Source organism: Zootermopsis nevadensis, unplaced genomic scaffold (genome assembly GCF_977971745.1).
Source record: "Zootermopsis nevadensis isolate Lab colony 2312 unplaced genomic scaffold, Znev_1.0 Znev_ptg000021l, whole genome shotgun sequence".
Taxonomy (NCBI): Eukaryota; Metazoa; Arthropoda; class Insecta; order Blattodea; family Termopsidae; genus Zootermopsis; species Zootermopsis nevadensis.
Window position 1 is genome coordinate 11,737,955 of NW_028259153.1, and position 21,671 is coordinate 11,759,625.

The 21,671-nt window shown below is 35.4% G+C and overlaps 1 protein-coding gene and 1 long non-coding RNA gene across 2 annotated transcripts in view; one reads left to right on the forward strand and one right to left on the reverse strand.

Moving 5' to 3' along the window:
• Positions 1-21,562, forward strand: part of wb (wing blister) — a 152,714-nt gene extending 131,152 nt beyond the window's left edge. Inside the window, exons 33-48 of the mRNA XM_022058527.2 lie at positions 914-1,145; positions 1,610-1,777; positions 2,326-2,492; positions 3,096-3,266; positions 4,472-4,620; positions 5,455-5,757; positions 6,652-6,823; positions 7,543-7,708; positions 7,863-8,253; positions 11,063-11,413; positions 12,580-12,907; positions 13,911-14,198; positions 15,129-15,276; positions 16,409-16,542; positions 17,490-17,718; positions 18,863-21,562. Of these exons, the coding sequence (XP_021914219.1) occupies positions 914-1,145; positions 1,610-1,777; positions 2,326-2,492; positions 3,096-3,266; positions 4,472-4,620; positions 5,455-5,757; positions 6,652-6,823; positions 7,543-7,708; positions 7,863-8,253; positions 11,063-11,413; positions 12,580-12,907; positions 13,911-14,198; positions 15,129-15,276; positions 16,409-16,542; positions 17,490-17,718; positions 18,863-19,008 (3,543 nt within the window). The 3' untranslated portion in view covers positions 19,009-21,562. The remainder of the gene's footprint in view (positions 1-913; positions 1,146-1,609; positions 1,778-2,325; positions 2,493-3,095; positions 3,267-4,471; positions 4,621-5,454; positions 5,758-6,651; positions 6,824-7,542; positions 7,709-7,862; positions 8,254-11,062; positions 11,414-12,579; positions 12,908-13,910; positions 14,199-15,128; positions 15,277-16,408; positions 16,543-17,489; positions 17,719-18,862) is intronic.
• LOC110827152 (uncharacterized) lies at positions 16,771-20,253 on the reverse strand. The gene is made up of 2 exons (XR_015536156.1): positions 20,138-20,253; positions 16,771-18,136 (listed from the first exon to the last, which is right to left on the reverse strand). It is a non-coding gene; the product is annotated as an uncharacterized LOC110827152 (long non-coding RNA).
• Positions 21,563-21,671: the final 109 nt, after the last annotated feature.

Below are 21,671 nucleotides of genomic sequence, written 5' to 3' on the forward strand. Positions count from 1 at the left end.
CCTGTACTGTCTACTCCACATTAGTGAAATTAATATGAAACTAGGTAGTTCAGATGTATTATTTGCACAGTACCATCATGCAGATGCTAGGATATTATTTTCAAACAAACCACAATCACTTTACATCATATTTTTCCTTTTTATAGTTCATAATGATTTTGACTTCAGCACAGTCTTCTATAGCAACCTTGACAATGTTTTATTGCATGTTTACAGCACCAGGGCAGTCCCTAGTTGTCCTCCAGTTTTAGTTTTCAGTAGTCCTTATGATTCTGCATTATTCTTCCTGGATTGTTATCACTAGAAGAAACATTGTTGTCTTATACAGTTTTTTTGTTCAGAGTTATGTCCAGGAGATATGGAATATGATGTACAGACATGTCAATTATGTGTACTTTTGTACTCATATTTTCTTGTATACTTCACAGATTAGTTAATGAGGTTAGTTTATTATCAATCACTGCGTGACTCATTATTATGATATATTTTGATTACAAAGTGTCCAGTTAGTTCTGTGTAGGCAGAACTTCAGCAAATTATCTTCATTAGGTAATAACTGTAATTTAATATTTCAGGTTGTCACATATTCCAAAAGTGATGAGTGCAAACCTTGTAACCTCTAAACAGTTTAGTTGATGTTCTTATCCTTTTTGGACAGCTGATTGAAGAAACACTAGTGCTAAATAAATTATATATAAATTGGTTATATGCATTTATATATGTATGTTATAAAAGAGAATTGACAGAATGTGGTGGGATTATTGTACTTACATCAATCAAATGTCTATTGCCTTTGTGTGTTCCGTGACTCTGTATAATTTAAAGCTGATTTTTATTTCTCTCTGATCTTGGTTTTATTCTCTCTGTTCCATGTTACCATGTTTTATCCTTCAAACATTTTATCTGTTTCCAGGCACATCCAAGTGTAGTTCAGGACTCGCTGGTTGATCGGGCAAGCATTATATTGACTAATTCTACAAGGCTGTTGAGTCATGCAGAACAGAAGGCTGATCATGTAGAAGAGTTGAAGATGAATTTGGAGGAACATAAAGAGGAAGTGAAGAATGTTAGAGATACCCTGGCTAAAGCTGCAAAAGCTGACAATAATATTTCTCATCAGTTGCAGAAATTGGATAACAAAGAGGGTAAAGCTAGCTCTATATATTGTGTGAGGGAAATTTAACTAGGTGTTTTGTCTCACACATTTTGTACTGGTGTTGTTAAGTCAGCAAGTGACAAAAACACTATTTACTTAAATACTGATAATGAAAGACTGAAGTAGTGAAATGAGGTGTAAACTTACTTGGGCAAATAACATTTTAAGACATATTCATTGTAAATGTGTCCTAGTACAGTATGATATATTATTTCAGTGTTCTTACTGTTCCAATTTTAGCTTTATTAAATAAATATATTCATGTTGGGGTTGTTTTAATATATTTTTATTCTCAGTCCCATTAAAATTGTGAAAATTTTGTTTTACTGATATGGTGCCATCTTTTTAATTTTTAAGTAAATAGGAGAAGTAATTTGATCCTGGAAATTTATTTTATATCAGTAGCCATCAGAATTATAAACTGTAATGTTAGTTATTCGTTAACAATTTCAGCACAATTAGCAATACAGAATGTACTTCAAAAGGCTGAGAAGATCAGTGATTCTATGGATGAAGTTCAGGTGAAAGCTGATATGATCAGCAGCAATGTGAAGAATGAACTACGCCCTCGTCTAGAACAACTGAGCTCAGATTTCCAAGTGAATGCTGTCATAAATCACAGTAAGTTTGTCACTGCATTTTATCTAGAAAACTTTCCATTCAGTTTACAGGAAAAATGGGAGCTTCTGATATGAAATCATTATGAATTCTATAGTGCAATGATCTACTTATCTATGGAGTATATTTGTGGCAGGACTTACTATACAAAAATAATTTTTATTGTTAACACATAAGTCTAGTTTTTCCACATTGCAATAATTCTGCAAACTACTATAAATGCACAGTTCATAATTAACAGGCAGCATGATTGTTAAAAGAGTGGACTTACAGTTTAAGTTGATGATGAAGCACTGTGGTTGCTGTTAAATAAATTTTAACCTTATCAGATGTGGGGGTTGACAACAGCTTTGAATGTGGTCAGATATCAAACTTTATATTGTTGGTATGTTGGGGCCAGCATCTGTTCTTTAGGTTACCACATTCCCAAAAGCAGTAAAGCAAGGATAATCATTTTAGTATATTTTTTAATTCTTATGATTCACCATTGAACATACTCTAAAATAGAAATTCCAGATTGTGAAGGGATAATATTAATGAAACTGTTGCAGTAACATCATCACAGGAAAATATTCAGAAGTCTGAGGCTCTTCTGTCTAGACTGTCAGAAGACGCTGTTGAGAGGAATCGTAAATTCCAGCAGTGGAATGATACTATGGCAGCACGTCTACAGGAACTGCGCAATAAAATTACTCAAGCACGTCATGCTGCTAATGGAGTATGTACCAAACACACATTTGTACTTTCACAGACCTAACTTATTATTACAATATGATTACAGAATTACTATGTGGACAGCCCATTGCAATCAGTGTAACATAAAAATATCAATATTGGTCTTATATCAGTTATATCTGATTTTAGAGAAAGTGATCCTATACTCCAAACACATGAATGCAACATAAAAATAAATAATACAGTCTAGGGGTTCTCAGTCTTCAGCCTGTCTTTGTGTTTTGTGCAGCCTATATACATTTTTAGAATATTGTATCACACTGCACAATGAAAAAGCTACCACCTAAGTTAAATATTTGCATAATTTTTAGTGGTTACTTAATAAAAGTAACAAATCTAGAAAGTTGTTTAAAAAAATAAATGAGTATTGTATTATGCTGCTTGCATAGCATTCGTAATAAATTCCCATAAAGTTTCAATAAATTGTTTTCATTTATAACTTGGCGGTCGACAAGTTGACATGAAAGGGTGAGTATGGCTCCAATCTTGAAAGATGGTAACCCCTGATACAATTGAGAGAGTAAAGCTTAGAGGCTTACTGTATTAAATTATCATAATAAGTAAATATTCATAATTTATTTTGCAGATACATCTGTCTATAACAAGTCGTGTGAATGTGAGTGAAGGCTGTGTACGATCATTTCGTCCAAGCAACCTGGAGCCCAGCACTACAACATTGCTTGTCATAGATTATGCACTGGACAGTGGTGCAAACCAGAAAGATGCATTAATTCTGTATCTTCCCAGCAGCACCACTGTAAGCATTTAACAGGGTGCATGCTGATTGATTCTTTGACATTCTATGTAAAACATTCATACACTGTTAATAGGTAAATAGTGTGAGAAGCACTCTAATAAATGATATTTTAAATTTATTTTGCAAACATGACCATAAAGGTTTTCACCATTACCATTTTCTTGCTCTTTTACAACAAAAAATAAATTATATTCTTCAATAACACATATCATGTCTGCCTACAATAGACTATCAGGTTGCATTATAAAGTGACATATTATACCTATATTCAGTGTGGCTGGTATGCTTCTATTTTTCATGACAATTTAAAAAATTAAGTGTCAGTGAAGTAAATAAATAAAATAAAATACACAAAATAATGTGCAAAAAGTTCAGAAATTTTGAATGAAATATCACAATTCTCATCAGTAGTGAGCAAACCATGACCCAGTAGATTTCTACATATGGTCCACAGGTTGTTAATGAGTGGAAGACTCGTAACATTAAGATTCACAAAGAATTTCAATTGCATTCTTCCATAAATAAAATTAAAAAGAATAAACAAGTGAGATTGTTTTGTAGAAAGTGTTTCAGAACAACCGTCATCATATGGAAATATGAGGCTTAAACCCCATACTACAGGGCTGCTGGCCAGACTTTAACTGTAAGGTTAATGATTTTTTAGAATGGTACTGCAGCACATGGCCAGGTTGACTGCATGTAAGCCATGACACATGACTGATAAAGGTTAAAACTATTTTAAACTAATATTTTAATTCAACATTATTTATATTTGGTAAATACTACTACACTGCTATATAACTTGGAATTGGATAATTTTAGAGAATGTTAAGGTATGCTACACCAAAACATACTTATTTACTATTTTGACACACTGACCAGAAATTTGTACAGACTAAAAGAGATTGAAACAGGTTAGAACCATAGAGATTAAGTTTTTGTGTAATATTAACCTAATCAACATTGGAGGACTTCAATATAGCTAAATCATTTGAGGACAGAGGAGATTTTATTTTCACTAAATACATTGAAGCCCTTGTTTGCTGTTATGATCCAAATAATTTTAGATTACAATTTAAAGAGAATATGTAATATTGCTGCACAGTGTTTTATATAAAGAGAGAATTACATTTGTATAACTTCTTATAATTTCATTTAGTGTCTGCAGTACTGTGTGAATTGAATAGCGTTTCTTGTTTTTCTAGGAAGACTTCATTGCAGTGGAAATGGTTGCTCAGCACGTTCGCTTTTTATGGGATGTTGGGGGTGGCGCAGGAGAAGTACAACACCCCCTTAAACTTGAGCCTGGAAAGTCAGCTGAGGAAAGAAACTGGTATAATATTCAGATAGACAGGTTAGTTATGTGGCAGTGGTATATTAAATTTCATATGTTCCAGGCCACTTTTCAGAACCCTAATTCCTCCCATGTATGTTAGATTCCCCACCCATCTCATCCTCCTTGATTTTATCACCTTAATAATATCTGTTGCACAGCATAAATTATGGAGCTTCTCAATGTGCAGTTCTTTCAGCCTCCTGTCTCTACATTCCTCTTAACTCCAAATATTTTCCAAAGCTCCCTGTTCTCATACACCTTGAATATGTGTTCTTACCATAATGTGAGAGACCATATTTCACACCCATACAAAACCAACAGGTAAATTTGTAGTTATATATATTTTAATCTTTAGGATTTTAGATAGCAGATGGGAAGACAGAAGACTGTGAACTGCATGGTAGCAAGCATTCCCTGAATTTAGTCTGGTCTCAGTTTCCTCATGAAAGCAATTTTAATTTGTTAATATCATTCCAGAATATTTTAATGTGCCTTAATTAATCTTCTGTTGATGATTTTGTTCCATTCATATGTAGCTCAAAGCAAGAAATATGTAATCCTAATATTTTGCTGTAGTATTTATGCTAAGTGACAATCTCTAAATGTGTTTTTAATTCTTTAAATTCAGTATAATGTATTAGAAGGCCATGCTTTACATTCATAAAAAAATGGTATATTCTAAAGTTAAAGTAAAATAATTTGGTGGAATATGACTGGTAATACTGTACTTTTTTCCTTCTTTATAAACTTCTCTTCTTGCCATGTGACATTACAAAACCTCTTCAATCAAAATAATTCCATTATATAACCTAAGAATCAATCAGATTTAAATTAAGATGTTTTTCTTTTCAGGAAAAGCAACATAGCAAAACTTTCAGTCAAACCACATGTCCTGCCCGAGGGCTCTTCTCTTGAAAGTGGTACTCCAGTGAAAAATTCTTCCACAGCTGGTTTTGGCAGATTAGATGTGGGACCTGGAGATGTATTGTGGATAGGAGGATTGCCCCCAGTATCAACACCTGGACCACCACTTTTGAAGACCAAAAGTATGGGGCTTGCAGGATGTTTGCAAAGAGTGGTGTTAGATGGACATGTGATTGGACTGTGGAACTTTGCTTCCCAGGGTTTTGCTGGATGTGCTGCCTGCATACAGAGGTCAGCACCTGCTAATATGTTTGTAGTTCTTAACTTTTACAATTAGACACTATACTGGATATTATTCTGCATATATTGCATGCCTGTTTCACATTTGTTTCCTTCTATTATATGTGCATATTTACTGTATATAGCCTTTGGATGAGACTCATATAAATTGTGATGGCCTGAAATGACAGCAACTTAAATTGGCAGTCTTTCTTATAATAATTTATGTATCAATTTATGTAAATGAGACAAAATGCACATAATATCAACAGTAGTATTGTGAAAGTATGACATTTGTGAAACCGGTAAGTCATAGCAAAAAAACTGATTCTTGGCAGCTATAGCTTGTGGTTTTTAAGGTAATGACATAATAATAAGGATTTAATTTGTCAGGCTTTTCATTTTGCTTGAATTTGGCTGTTTAGATTTAATTTAATTAAAAACAATTTCTTATAGTTCACACATACCTAACTAGAACTTATTTGCTTTATGTCATTCTGGGACAAATGAAGAGGAACTCAATTTTCTGTTATATTTTTGGTCGGAAAGTTTTAAGGTTGCCACTACCAGTTATCTGTCTACTACTGAATTGCCATATATGTTTTTAGTATCTTGATGTAAGGCTCTAAGTTGCACCTGGCATTGCATATTAGAATGTAGTATGATGGTAATAGATTTCAAAATTATGTACAGGGTCAGGATGTTTGTTACGATTTGCAGGAAAAGAAATTTGTGTAAATAGGTGTAGTATATTGAATTATGTAATTGCGTTTCCTGCATAAATCTCAATTGTACATATTTGTGTGTTCTACCAGTGATCATAGTCTTAAGAGTACTTGACCCAATGTAGCCTACAGTTTATAAAAACATTTTGCAAATTTGAGCACCTCTTGTTTTGTGTTGCAGTGGAGAGCAGACTAAAGATGAATTAACATTTCGATTCAATGGTGAAGGCTATGCAGTACTGCATCGCCCCAGCTCTGGTCCCTACAACAAATATGCCTTCAGCGTCTCTCTTAAATTCCGAACTCTGGATGAAAATGCCCTTCTCTTCCTTGCTGTGAATCCAAATGTCACTGTAAGTTCACATGCATCAGCAAGTGGCCCTGCTGCAGAGTACATTCTCTTTTCTGCATAACATTGTTTCTCTTTAATATATTATAATATAGTTATCCTAATATATTTCAGTGTTTCTAACATTGCTGGAAACACTATAACCAAATTTTTCCATACAAATGCATATATAATAAACATGCCCACAAATTGTCGAAGTCATTTTCTGTGTTAACAGGTACAAACATGGTGACATAGTAAAACATTTAGGTTAAATCTGAAAAGTTGAGCAGAGTTTGAATCTGTTCTAGTAGAACCTATGCTATTTGTGAATTGCTAAATTTCATAATTATTAATTTACATTATTATTCTCACTATGTATATAAAGGCATTTAAAAGAAAGTAGATATTATAAGTTTTTCTTTTCAAAATGAGATATATTCACATTTTTATCTTTTAAACGGTTAATACAACTAATACAAGACTTCATATACAATGCTGATAGATGTTGGTAAATGAGATGTAATTTTAAAAATAATTAACCAAATGTTCTGCAATGTCCATTTACATAGCTAATGTGTGGTTCCTAGTTTGGGCTTTATAGGTATGGAAGTTCCTTAATTCTGAACTACAAAGACAACTAATAGTAAATGATACTACTAATTATATAGAAACACTCATTCACATTAAAATATATCACAACACCTTTATTGTGATTTTTCTGCACCTAACATAATGTTTTAGGACAGGTATGTGTCGCTGACACTGCGCAATGGTAAAGTACTTTTCCGAGTGGGGTACGGTGGAGAAACTCGCCTGGAGATGGCATCACAAGACAGACACAATACAGGCAATTGGACTATTGTGGAAGCAAGTCGGTTGTTTGATCGCAGGAAGAAACTTGAGAAAGGTGTGTTGGTAAATGATTACCTTGTGGCAAAAAACTATTTTGTTGTGTCTAATTTTTTTGTCAGATACCATAGTCTGGTCAACACCATTTTTCCAAGTTTAATATTACATATCTTAGCTGAAACAACCTTTTTACTTTTAATTTTATCACACAGGCATACTGAAGGTAGAAGGCGAGGCTCGAGATGGTGCCCCCACATCTCCTCCTGGTCAGGAAGCTTTGCCTGATCTGTCAGATGCCCTGTATTTTGTTGGAGGAGTTCCTCCAGGCTCACTTGGAACAGGCTCAAATAAATTAGACCTGCCTGGCTCATTTCTTGGCTGCCTGGCAGAAATCCAGGTAGTGCAAGATGGTTATAGTCCTTTGCGTGGACAGTTCTATGGTGTGGAGGCAGGTTGTGCAGATTCTACGCTGGACACAGCAAGTTTCCATGGCAGAGGTCACCTGCAGCTGCCATCACATTCTCTTGATCGACGTAATGCATCTTTTGGATTTGTTTTCAGAACACTGCAACCTAATGCTCTTCTCATGGTAACAGCATTCAGGTAATTATGACAGAATTATCTCATGTATATGAGCAATTGACTGTTTCTTATAGATAGTCACATATTTAATTTTATCATGTTTGCATTTAAATGTTTGAGTTTCAATTTTAAATATGTTGTACAACAATACTCCACTATTTCTATCTACCCATCTGTATACATATAATGCAATAACTGTGTTCTAAATTAATATGTCTATGAACTTTGGTGCTGAAAGCGATTATAAAAAATTCTTAAACAAAATACACTATTAGTTCATGGAAGTAAATGTAGACTGCTACTTTATAAGAAGACATGTACAGTCCGCAGACCAGGAGAAAATCCCTGCTAGGAATTTGTTATATGCGCATGCGCAACATTTCGCGGTGAGTGATGACCCATCCTAAAAGCATTCGTTCCACAACCACTGAACGAACAACAGATGACAGGCTTTCATGTGTTCAAATGGGTACAGCTTTAAGTTTACCTCACAGTGGCACAGTGATTTAATCTAGAATATTATTGCAACACCCGCAGAACACATTAGAGGTGCACTCACTACACGCAACTCTTAACTGCTTCATGTTTTCAGTCTTTGTGTAGTAGTGTAAAACTCTGACGCATCACACTTCCCACCAATAGCAGCCCTCTAGTCCAGCTGATAAGTAACATTCCCTCCGCACCGCACCAGAAACGACTTCCCCCAGCAGGGTTTTTCTCGTGATCTGTGGACAGTAGTTTTGGTTGCAACTTAATAAGTACTGCGTAAATAAAAAATGTGTGCAGAAAAATTACTTCTTGCACAATGTGTAGGAGCAACATTTTATGTTATGCACATATTCTTCATATAACATTCTCATACACAATAATAATTATAAAATACTACATTGTATTTAATTATTATACTATGAGGCGCGTCCACAAAGTAAGTTTCCCACTCGTCCCACATCTAGCAATACCTTATATTGCACGAAGTGACTGTGCGTACGTGATAGAGCAATGACGTAGCATGGCACATGCACTAACGGTACTTCCCGCGTTCTCACAGTAGCATCGTTGCAGCTGTTGAAGATGGAGGTTCTTATTTCAGCTCCCGCCGACTGTGAAGTGCGGTCAGTGATAAAGTTTTTGAATGCACAGAGCATAGCGCCGATCGAAATTCATTGTCAGCTGTGCCGGGTCTATGGGCCTAACGTCATGAGCAAGCAGATGGTGCGTCGCTGGTACAGACAATTTTCAGCAGGTCGACAAAGTGTGCATGATGAGAAGCGCAGTGGGAGGCCATCCATCATTACAGACGACCTTGTGGAGCTTGTGCGAGAACGCATTATGGATAATCGTCGCTTCACAATTACGGAACTCAGCAGTCATTTCCCGCAGATTTCCCGCTCCTTGTTGCACGAAATTGTCACGGAGCACCTGTTGTTCAGGAAATTGTGCGCCAGGTGGGTGCCAAAGCAACTGACACCAGAACACAAAACAAAGCGCATGGAGTCAGCATTGACATTTCTGCAGCGGTACCATGATGACGGCGACGAGTTTCTGGACCGGATCATCACAGGTGATGAAACGTGGATTGCACACATTACCCCAGAAACCAAGCAGCAGTCAATGCATTGGCTTCACAGTGGATCTCCCTGTAAGACGAAATTCAAGCAGACGTTGTCGGCGCGGAAAGTGATGTGCACAGTGTTCTGGGACAGACGGGGCGTTCTCCACGTCGACTTCCTGACCAGAGGTGAGACTGTGAATGCTGAGCGTTACTGCAAAACACTGCAGAAATTGCGACGGGCCATTCAGAACAAGCGGCGCGGGATGCTTAGTGCCGGTATTGTTGTTCCTGCACGATAACTCTAGGCCGCACACGGCTCGACGGACAGCAAGTCTCCTGCAGGAGTTCAGCTGGGAGGTGTTTAATCATTCACCCTACAGCCCGGACCTCGCTCCCAGTGATTTCTATCTTTTCCTACACCTCAAGAAATTCCTGTCCGGTCAGCGTCAGCGTTTTGAGAATGACAGAGAGGCGGAGATGGTTGTCACACAGTGGTTCCAATCCCAGGCGGCAGACTTCTACGACACAGGTATTCAAAAGTTGGTCCCACGGTATGACAAATGTCTCAATTCCGGTGGCGAATATGTTGAAAAATAGCTGGACACTTGCTGTATCTGTTGCAATAAATATTTCCAGGAAATTGTGTTTTGTTTCTGTAAACGGCCCCAGGGAAACTTACTTTGTGGACGAGCCTCGTAATATAGGCTGCACCAATTTATGACTTTGCCAACCTAAAGAAAACCATAGTAACTCTTCATGAAAGTTCTGTTCTTTGAACATTCATTTAGGAATTTAATTTTCTTGAAAGGTATTTAATTAAAACAAATTTTCCATAACAAGAAATAGATACATACCAAAAAAGTATATTTACAGAACACGTTTTTTTTACAGTCTTGTAAGTTCTTCAAATTGAGAAATATTTCCATAATTATCAATATTGTGCTCAAAAGACACAACTTTCAACTGTATTTTAGCCATGTAATATTTATACACTTTTTCAAACTAGATGGCAGCACTATGCAGACCAGCAAAAAAAATTTTAAGCTGAGGGCATGAAGTAAAATGCTGCAGCAAATGAAAAAATTAATTAAAATTGAATTTCACAGTATATGGTAATGCATGGACATTTGATTACAGTCAAATGCAGCAGTAACAGAACTAATGTTAGAAATTTGCAGGTGGTAATATAACACTCATTACATATATAAATATTTTGTTTGTTTATGTGAGAAAAACATGACAGTACTTTTCTCAGCAGTATGTCATTTCTTTGTTCAGGGATGGAGAACCAGGTCAAAGTTTCTACTCTGTTTCTTTGGTAGATGGAACACTTAACGTGCAGTTAAATGCTGGACGTGGTGGTGTTACCTTGTCTCCTAAGAAGCATTTTAATGATGGGAAGTTCCATTCACTATCAGTGACAAAAACAGGTCGTCGACTTGAGCTAAGAATTGACGATGAACTTCAGGACACTGTGACCTTACCAAAGGGAGCCACTGTTGTACGTGCACCAGGTCCTTCAGGTGGACTGTATTTTGGAGGAGTTCCATCCAATTTCACCAGCACTGCCCTCAAAGCATCACCAGTCCCACTTATTGGAACTATAAAAGATGTAATATTCAATGACCAGTAAGTTCAGAATTTCTTAGATTGTAGTTTTTATACTCTTATTTTGACACTATATACTGTGAAATACTGAAAAAAGCATAATTAAATAAATAAATAAATTTATACTATTATCAATTGCTGCATATACAACATGGGTTTATAGTTATATGGTTTCCCTTATGCTGAATTCAGAGTACAAAGTTTTTATTATTTTGCATTTTCCCAAGCTTTTAAAATACACATATAATGATACAATTTGGATAGTAAGTTGACTAAAGGAGAGATTTGAAGTTCTAATGCTTAGATGATTTATGTCTATGTGATTCACATGTGAGGGGGTGGGGGAGATCCTGAGACCCACAGTGTCATTGTACATCAGAATGATTTTCCAGGAACTTGGCAGCAAAACATGCATTTTTTATGTTGCTAATAGAGTGCTATGGGAAGAACTTGACAAGTATGTTATGAAGCTAAGGGAGATCTCGGTAAGTTGTTTGTTCAGTCTGTGATTGGTGAGTGTGCTGTAACACATAGTGACACATCATGGCCACACCTGCGCAGTTCCAGCTCTGTGACTCAGAGGGCTGTTATTTTCATCACTGCAAAATATTTTCCCCTGAAGGAATTTCCTCAGTAGTCTATATAGTCTGTTGGAGAAAAGGTTCAGACTTCAGTGTCAGTTGTAACTTGCGAAAAGTAATTTCTGCCAGAAGATTAACTTTGTGTTTTGTAGATCATGGAGAGAAACTCCTCTTAACAACTTTTCATGGTATTTCAGTTTTGTAGTGACTAATGTTACAGCCTGGATTACAGTGATGAAAGCATATTTCATTGCCCATAATTATTACAGTGTTTGCATTCTGTCTGCATGCAATGGTCTTTATTTAAACTTTGTAATGTGGGACCCATACTCTTCAGAATTTTATCAACAGGATTATCACATTTTAATAATCTGTACATTTGAATGTGGATGTTAAGGTAGGGAATTTTATTTAGCTGTAATAGAGGAATTTTAAGTGAAATAACTTAATGGAAAACAGAAATTAAGATTCCCTTTGGAATATTATCTTCTTCTGATGTTGTTTGCCGGTAATAAAAGCATTTTACATCACTTTGCATTTGTAGCTCCTATTTATGCCCCTGTGTTGTCGACTTTTAATTCTGCAATATGTGGTTTGTTTTCACAGACTGCTCCAGCTGGATCACCCAATATCATTTGAACATGTGGGAATAGGACGACTGGACGCAATTAGCATTGTAGAAAGCTACCCCCTAGGCAGTCCATCACCCTCAGTTCTACTATCACCACGAAGAGGGGAAGGAGGGAATGGTCCAGTGGAAGAGTGTCACAAGGGACCAAGTTATTCCTTAGAGCCTGGAGCTGCCAAATTTGGAGATTCCCCTCACAGTCACGTTCAGATTCGTCAACGTAAAAGTGTGCTTCAGGCTGGAGATTTCACTGTTGAATTGGATTTTCGGACCCTGTACCCAAATGGCCTCCTCTTCTTATTACCGGTAAGTAAATTTTATTACTGTGATAGAATTACAATCCCATTGTTTGATTTGCTTGTTTCTGTTAACTGTCATGCTGAATTTTCAAACTTCCTACTATTTTAAGTAGAGATAAAGGCATATTCTGGTTTGGAATAAAACTGTGGAAAAGCTGATTGCACAGTAATACACTCATACAACAAATCTGACATTCGAGTTATAATATAATTTAGGGGTTTAAATATTTTTAGTCGTGGTTCATTCAGTATAGTGACTACACTTGAGCTGGATGTGCAGGGTTTTATTTCTGGCACAGCAATGATTTTTCTCTTCACCAACCATAATGGCTCTGGGGCCCACCCATTCTTCTGTTTAATGGGTGCCATGTACAATGGTATCTTTTGCCTAGGATAAAGCAGCTGGGTAATGAACCTGACCATTCAACTCCATTTGGTGCTGAGGTTAAGAATGCATACTGCTATACCTCCAGTCTCCATTGTGATACTTTATTCATAACCTGGGACAACTTTACCACCACCAAAGACTTTTATTGAGGACTTCATAAACTAGAGATTTTAGTGTATTGTATCACAAATGTTAATTTTTTGTACCATATCCCAATCCTGTCACTTCTGTCTGTGTTTTATCGGTCTTCATTTAACATAATTGAGATAACATAACTGATGCCTTTTTTTGATCAAATGTAATGAATTTAATAAAGAGGATCCTCTGTTGTGTCATTTAGCAATGTGCAGCTGCCATTGCATTTATTTTGTTTGGAAGTTACTGTACATACAGCTGTTTTCAATTGTCTCGCAAAATGTTTTAAAATTGCGTGTTAGAGGACATTCTACAAAAAGACCTGTAAAAGCAGATTTTTACTCTTATTTGTTACACTTAAAATAAGCCATTCTCTGATTTAATAAAAAAACTTATAATAAAGAAAAGTATGAATTCTGAGATTCTTTATCTTTCCAGAGATAGTATGAAACACAGGCACCATGCTGCACTTTCTTTTGTTTCATAGGGCGGGAAAGGAAAGAAGCTGCATTATATATTGTTGCAACTCCGAAACAAGCGACTCCATCTGCTTATAGTTAAAGGGGAGCCTAAACTAGATATTCAAGACACTCAGGACTTAAATGATGGTTTGTGGCATCGTGTTGTGTTGAATCGGGAAGGAAACAGGATTATGATGATTGTTGACTCAAATAAACCTAAGCGACGCAAACGATACCCCAAGAAGCTCAACTTTGGCAATACCATGTATGTGGGTGGAGTTCCAGAAAATGGGATACTTCTGCCAGACCTATTGGTACGTATGGCTTTATTGGAGAAAATGTTACTTTGTGGCAGTAAACAGCTTTTGTAATAGATCCTTTTTATATTTTACTTTTGATGTTTAATTCTTTTAGTGCCATCCTCCAAAAACTCATTGCATGCAAAAAAAACCATTGAATGTTCTACAAATGTATTGTAATTTAAATCTGAATTTAATTCCTAGAATTGTAATTATAAACTCTTATACTATGGGGTTGCCAGCTGGACTTTTAACTATGAGGGTAACAGTTAATGGAAATCTGTGTGACACAGTCAACTAGACTGCACATAAGCCATGCTGCATGGCTGTTAAATGTTCTTCTTTGGCTTTTATTTAATGATGAGGCTGGAAATAGTCATCCTGAGGACTCTTTGTCTGCTCCTTACCTACTTGTAGCTCTGGACAAAAAGAAAATATCATAACTTCTAAATTAATTTGCATGTCTGAGTCATTTAAAGATTAAAATACAGAGAAACATCTAGTAAACATTTTGTGTTATTTACATTTTTACTATGTACACAATAATCAACTTTGCATCATGTGGTTTTTAAACAGGTGACCTGCTAATAACTAAGCCATTTTCAGTGAGACTTAAGCATACCAACTACTGATCTTCACCATCAATACAATTATTCATATTTCTATTGAAATCAAAATTACTATATGCAAGTAATCCCTTATTTACATTCTGGTCTATTAGGTTATCTATTAGATAGTTACCAACATTTCAGAGGAAACCTATCACCTTCATCTTCACTTCTGCCCTGATGGTGGATGCCACAAAGTGTTCAACATATCTTAAAGATAACCTTACAGTTGGCATATCTTCTGATTTTCATATATAAAAGGAAATACACTCCAGTATGCTGGCTCATATGTTAATAGTACAAAGTTTTCTGTAACCAAGGACATGGTGTCTTACAGCTACAAAAACTGGAAGGCTTCAAGGGATGTCTGCGAGGACTGGCAATAAATCAGCAAAGCCAGAACTTATCAGGACATAAAGTGGGACAGTGCTTTCCTTTGGTGGAGAAGGGTTCATATTTTCCTGGTGATGCTTATGCAGTTTATGGTAAGTATCTTTACGTGAGTTTACTGCAGTATTCCCAGATATAAGCTAAAATAGCACCTTACTGCAAAGGACCCATAGTACCTGCTTTTCATTTCATCATATATTATTGTTGTATCACTGACTGTCATGTTCCAACCAGCCATTCAACTACTATACTAACTTGTTAAAAGAAAATATAAATATTCTATGGAGAAGACTTTGAAGAGAGGTAGACAGAGTGATGATATTCTTTGTATGAGAAAACTTAAACTAGATCCTGGAGATTATATAATTTATTTATATAATAATCCTATGTGGTTCAGAGCAAATGTTATCCTCTTTGGCTCTAATACTATCAGAGATCTAATACTGGATGCTTGGATAAGACCTAATAGAGCTTGCTTTCATTACATATCTTCATTTGTCTATATGCAGTATAAAAAGCTATAGAATACCTCAGATCATACATATATAATACTAATGTTCACAACAGTTAAAAGTAATAAAATTCTTCTTGGATAATGAATCATGTCAAATTCAGACATAATTCAAATAAATTGTGGTCACAAAGATGATCTCTGATATGTTGTAGTGCTGCTCCAAATTGGCCAGTCTGATCATCTTGGAATATTTTATCACATTATAATAAACTGTCTATTTTCTCTGATATGAAAATGTGTACTTTGCCAGTCTATTTATCAGTCTACACCATGTTGTGGCAACAAATTCTTAGTCATATGTATTGTTTCAACATATGCAAAAATCGAATTGTCTGTAAATCTACTGGTAATGGAGTTAAATTCCATTCATGTTGATTTAAACCTATATATTGTAATAGGTTTTGTCCATGAAATTTGCAGTGGATCTTGTAACAAACCTATATGTATGCTCAGAATCCCATCAATCAGGTCAGGCTCTTGATGGTACAGGGACAAATTTATTTCCATTTATCTTGTCTTTCATTATCATTAATGTTAAACTCAGTGTCCAGTACACATCATTAAAACAGCTAGCACACATAAGAAGCAAAACTTAGTATGAAACTTACTCCAAAGTATGAAGTATTGTGTAACACATGTTACAGTTATTTGATCTGTCAAGTAAGTGCACACAATGCAGAAATTGCTTCTTGCAATTCTTTTTCTTATTCTAGAGGAAAAGTTCCATGTTGGTTCACAGTTGGAGTTGCAGCTAGAGTTCCGTACCTCAGAGAATACAGGAGTGCTACTGAGTGTATCAGAGCCTAATGGGTACCCAGCTCTCTCCCTTGAAATCAATGATGGAAAAGTAAGTTCAAGATACAAGACATCAAATTTTTATTAATTTTGTTATCCTGAATCACAACAATTGTAGTAGTGTATGTAAAAATAAAATAAAATTTTCCTCAATAATGTATATATGTAGGAAATTCAGAAACCTATATTGTATTAATGTTATTATTTATGGCACATGTTTGTCATTCTTCTTCATTTCCTTCTGATCTGGAGCTTTTGCCCACAAATAAAGATACAAACAGCCATTTCCACAATTCATTTAATCATAAAGTAATACAGGTTATTTTAATTCTCTCAGAGGAAATAACTGCACCCAGTGAGTTCAAAATCATAGACAAAATACACTGCATTTACTCACATATTTGCCTCCACTTCCTTGCACAGTTTGTAACTATAAAACAAGCTGGATTTATTATACAATTTTCCCCTTATGATGTGAAAGTGTACCCTTAAGAATGAATGAACAAATGTTTGAAGTGTAGTGATAGTGAAATTCTATACTTGTAAAAACCAGTTTAGTGTACGATTCTTATATTTGCCTGCACAACCACTTAAAACAAAACATGGTCTGTGTTTGCCCATGAATCTAAAACTGGGGAAGTACTCTGGCCACCTCATGTATTATTTGGAATCACCTTTGTAATCCATTTCTATAGTGTTTAATGTTAGTTTTAAAATATTTACCGATACTTCATCCATAAAACCATAGTTTCCATTGTGCCTTGTAATTATTATATTTGTCTTTGTCAATGTCACACTTTCAGTTGCGACAAATATTTGTTTATACAGGTGCAATCTTCAAAGTACACAATGCTTATTTGCAAACTTTCACTGTGCCTTTTGCAAATGTCATGTAATGCTAATCGAGCTGTGTGACATTGCTATCTTGGTAATGAATGTTTTCCTTTTAACTGAAAACCTTATTTTAAAATAATATTTGGGTGATCCCTTGTTAAATAGGTGATTATGACTGGTGACATGGGGAACCAACGCCCATTCCATGTGGAGCAAGGATTTCCATCACGATTCACTGTATGTGACAACAGATGGCATCATGTGAAGGCATTTTTTGAAAATGATGTGCTGAATCTTAGGGTTGATAATTTTGCTACAGCGTATGGTCATTCAGGCAATGGGATATTTACTGAAGCAAGCACCAATAGCCCTTTGTATATAGGTGGACTACCTGGTAAGTTATAGTCAAGAGCAGTATCAGTGTTTGCCTGTCATTTGCTCCTCACTGTTGGCAAACACTTTAATGAATGAATTGAATACTATTATACAGTATTAATAGGAAGAAATAAATCAATTTGATTTCTGAGTTTCAAGCAGTCTTTGCTGTTGTACTAAAACAAGTGTTCCTGATAAAAGCAGATTCACTTTCTTAGCATAGTTACAATCTTCAAAGAATAACAGCATGATTTTTTATTTTGATATTTGTGCTTTTTTCCTGTCTGAGAACATTTGTTCTTTTCATATTTTGCTACTGTTGAGATTTTTTTGGCACAACCAATTTCACAATTTCAGTGTTCATATCAAGTTATTCCACTGTCTTCTGATAGGTCATTCAATAGACCTCTTACACTGGGACATGATTGTAACTCCATCTGTAACAAAATAGATTTGGTGTAATTTTATTATCTGTCTATCTTTGACTCCACAATTCAACTGATGGCTTGGTACTGAAAGAAATTCATCATTATATGGTATTGCAGTATTGTTCCACTGAACATTACAGCCAACTGTTCAGCATTCTTGTTTCAAATTCAGGAGGTCTGAGGTTCAAATCTCAGCTTGGGTACAATATATCCTGACTGAACTTTTTTGTGGTTTTCCTCCATCCCACCATGTAAATACTGGGATAGTACCTTAAATTTGGCCATGACTACTTCATCTATGCTTTCTAAATCAGTATTCATTAATCATTTATCATCCAACACTGTAAATTGTCTAGGCTGATAAAAGCATTGTTAAATAAACCATAAATAAGTAAAGGAATAAACAGATAGACAAACTTTATTCCAACAGAAAGTCCAGGTTTGAAGAAATCAAACACACAGTTGTTGTTTCCTTTTTATCTACTTTGTCTATCAGGGTGGTTTGCAGGACCGGCTGTCATCTATGGACCTAGCTAGATGTTAAATCTCACAAACCCTTAAGTGGAGACAAAAATTACTGTAGTTATTTCAGTGATTTCTGGATTTATGTCTATATTATATTAATGAACATTTTAAATGCTGATAATTGTTCTATATTTATCCTCTCTGCTGCTCTCCAATGGTCTGAGTACATTCTTCCCTTTTGTTAATTTCCATTGTCTTTTGTGTTACCAGAGGGTGCACCCAGTGGCACATTAGGAACAAGAGATAACTTCAAGGGCTGCATCCGTAATGTGGTTATTGGTAAGAAACCCAAAGACTGGACAGACATGGCAAGTCTGAACAACATTCTCCTCAGTTCATGTCCAGTGAGCTCATAGTTTTTATACCAAGTCTTGCCATCATCATGGTGACTTGTGAGTTTCAGAGTGATGAAGAATATTGGGTCTAAAAACATTTGCATGACCTATACTACTGGTTGTGCATCAGACTATACACCAGTGATGTGGTAAAATAAAATCAGAATAAATTTAAATGAAAGAACAACACAGTGATAGAACTGGTTCTTTTTGTCTTGGTTAAGAAGCTGGCAGACTTGAAGCTATGAGTAACAGTGCCAATCAGTTGAGGAAAGAAGTGCGTGAATAAAGTCGAGTATATGAAGATGGCTGTCTTCTATGTTGTGATGTGTAGTCTGGTAGTTTGCTGACTTTTCAGAGGGCAGTGGGTAATGATGGAGGTAGCAAGCACCTCTGAAACATCGGTAAACTTTTACCAGACTGCACAGTGCAACAACCCATCTTCTTACTCACCACTATAAGGACCTGAAATCTTATCAGTGAAGAACTATAGTTCTATAAATCCTCAACCAATTTTTCCATCTTCAGTCTAAGTGAAGTTCTTGTTAATTTACTAAATCTGCTTCAAAAATAGTCTGTTTTCACAAAACGTTATTAAATGGTTTGAGCAAGTTTTGAAACCACTCTCTTCAACTAAGCTTATCAGGTGAACTAAACTTGATTGACACTACTAATTTCTGTTCAGCAAAATACCGCTGACATACATACCGAAGAGTGGCATTTTAACCACTGTATATGATTTACTTTTATTTTGATGACACATTTTATGAATTTGAACATATGGTATAATGTAACCATGTTGGTGTTACATGCATTTATAGTAAGAAAGAAGATTTTTATATTTGGATTACAGAAAACACTGAAGACAAACTTGATTTATGACTTAGCACTGCCATGTAAAATACAACATTTGTGGTACAAAGCTTTATCACGGGCCAATCACTGTTATAAGGATTGGTACACAGTATAATTGATTGATTAGTATAAGTGAAGGTGAGTGCATATGATTCCTAATTAAGAGGAATGTTATTAGAATAAAGTAATTTATTCTTTTGAAGAGCTCTCCTTGGGACTGGTCATATTTTAAGTCAACACACTGCAGTTGATAAAATCAACTGGATATATCAGATCATGTAATCTGTTTACTTACCAGTCCCATTTGTATATTTATTAAGTTCATGAAATAATAATAAGAGTTCATACAACTCACAATGTTCTTACTTATGTTGGAAGTACCTGAAGTGTTTCATAACCCACTTCAATCACTGCCTGAAACAGAGAAATGCAGATGTTTCATCATCACCATCATCATAGGTTAGAAGTGAAGGGTGATTGTTCTGATGTGTGATACTCCACAGAAATGTGAGTCCTGTGGTAATAATGTGCCTTTTTGTGGCTATATATTTTATGTTTTCTAATTTTGTAAACATTTTCAATTTAAAAGAAAAGTAAAAATGTCAATTATGATATAACTTATTATTTACTAATTTGATGTCTTCAAGAACTTAATCTATTAAATTAATAAAAGTAAATGATACTGACAAGGTGTAACATAACATAGTAAATTATAGTAATTGGTTGTAGCTGTACTTAAATTACTGTAAATATATCTGACTGATAGGATAGTTATTTTTTTTAATATGTAGATGATCAACTTAGTCACAAATTTGTATATTACTCTGTCACTAATATGCCAAAAGGATACTTGATCTCACTTTATAGGTGATGAGCAAAGAATCTATTATGTAAATGACCAGAATTATTGAAATCTGAAGTTTTCATGACAGATAAAATTTTGATTGTGCTCTTGGTTATAATCCCATGTAGTCTTGAAAGTGATTACTAATGTTGTGGATGAACTTGTCATCTCCATCATCAGGGCATAAATAAAGATGAAGACAGGAAGTGTTGGTAAACACCTATACGACTATGAAGCATCATAACCTAGGACACCAGTCCAACCCTATAATATATTTAGAGGGTAATTGTTAGCTTTATTCTGCATGTTCCACTTTCAACAGCATTTTTAACCTGGTCTCTCACTCTGAGGGTTTTTGAGAAGGTGGTTCTAAAGAGCATATTTGGATCTAAGAGAGAGGAAGTACCAGGAGGATTGAGAAAATAAAAAGGGAGAAGCTTCAAAATTTTAACTCATGAAATTATTAGGGTCATAAAATCAAGGAATGGGTGGGGACCCTTAGACTTAGGTATTACATGGAATTATAATATTAAAATGGATCGTAAATACGGTGTAAATTGGATTAATCTGGCTCAGGATACAGAACAGTAGTAAGTTCTTGTGGACATGGTCATGAACCTTCACTTTCCATGAATGGTTGGGAACTACTTGTTATCTTCTCAAGGACCCTGCTCCACATAGTTAATGAGTCAGATATGGGCTACATGATTTTCCTTTATTTCCTGGAAATGTCTCAGTGCAATATAGTTATGCATAAAGGAACTACAATAAAAATGTACTTATACCAATACCAGTACCAAAATGTACCATCATACATAAGAATAAGAGACTGTTAAAAAGTGCTTTGTGGCTTAAAATAAAATTATCTGGAGGTAATATCCTTGTAGCAAGACAATGCACTGCAATTTACTACCCTGTATTGTATGCCTTTCAGCCTACCATCAATAAGTTTCCAGAAGCAGGGCTGAGTCTCTATGATCGGCAG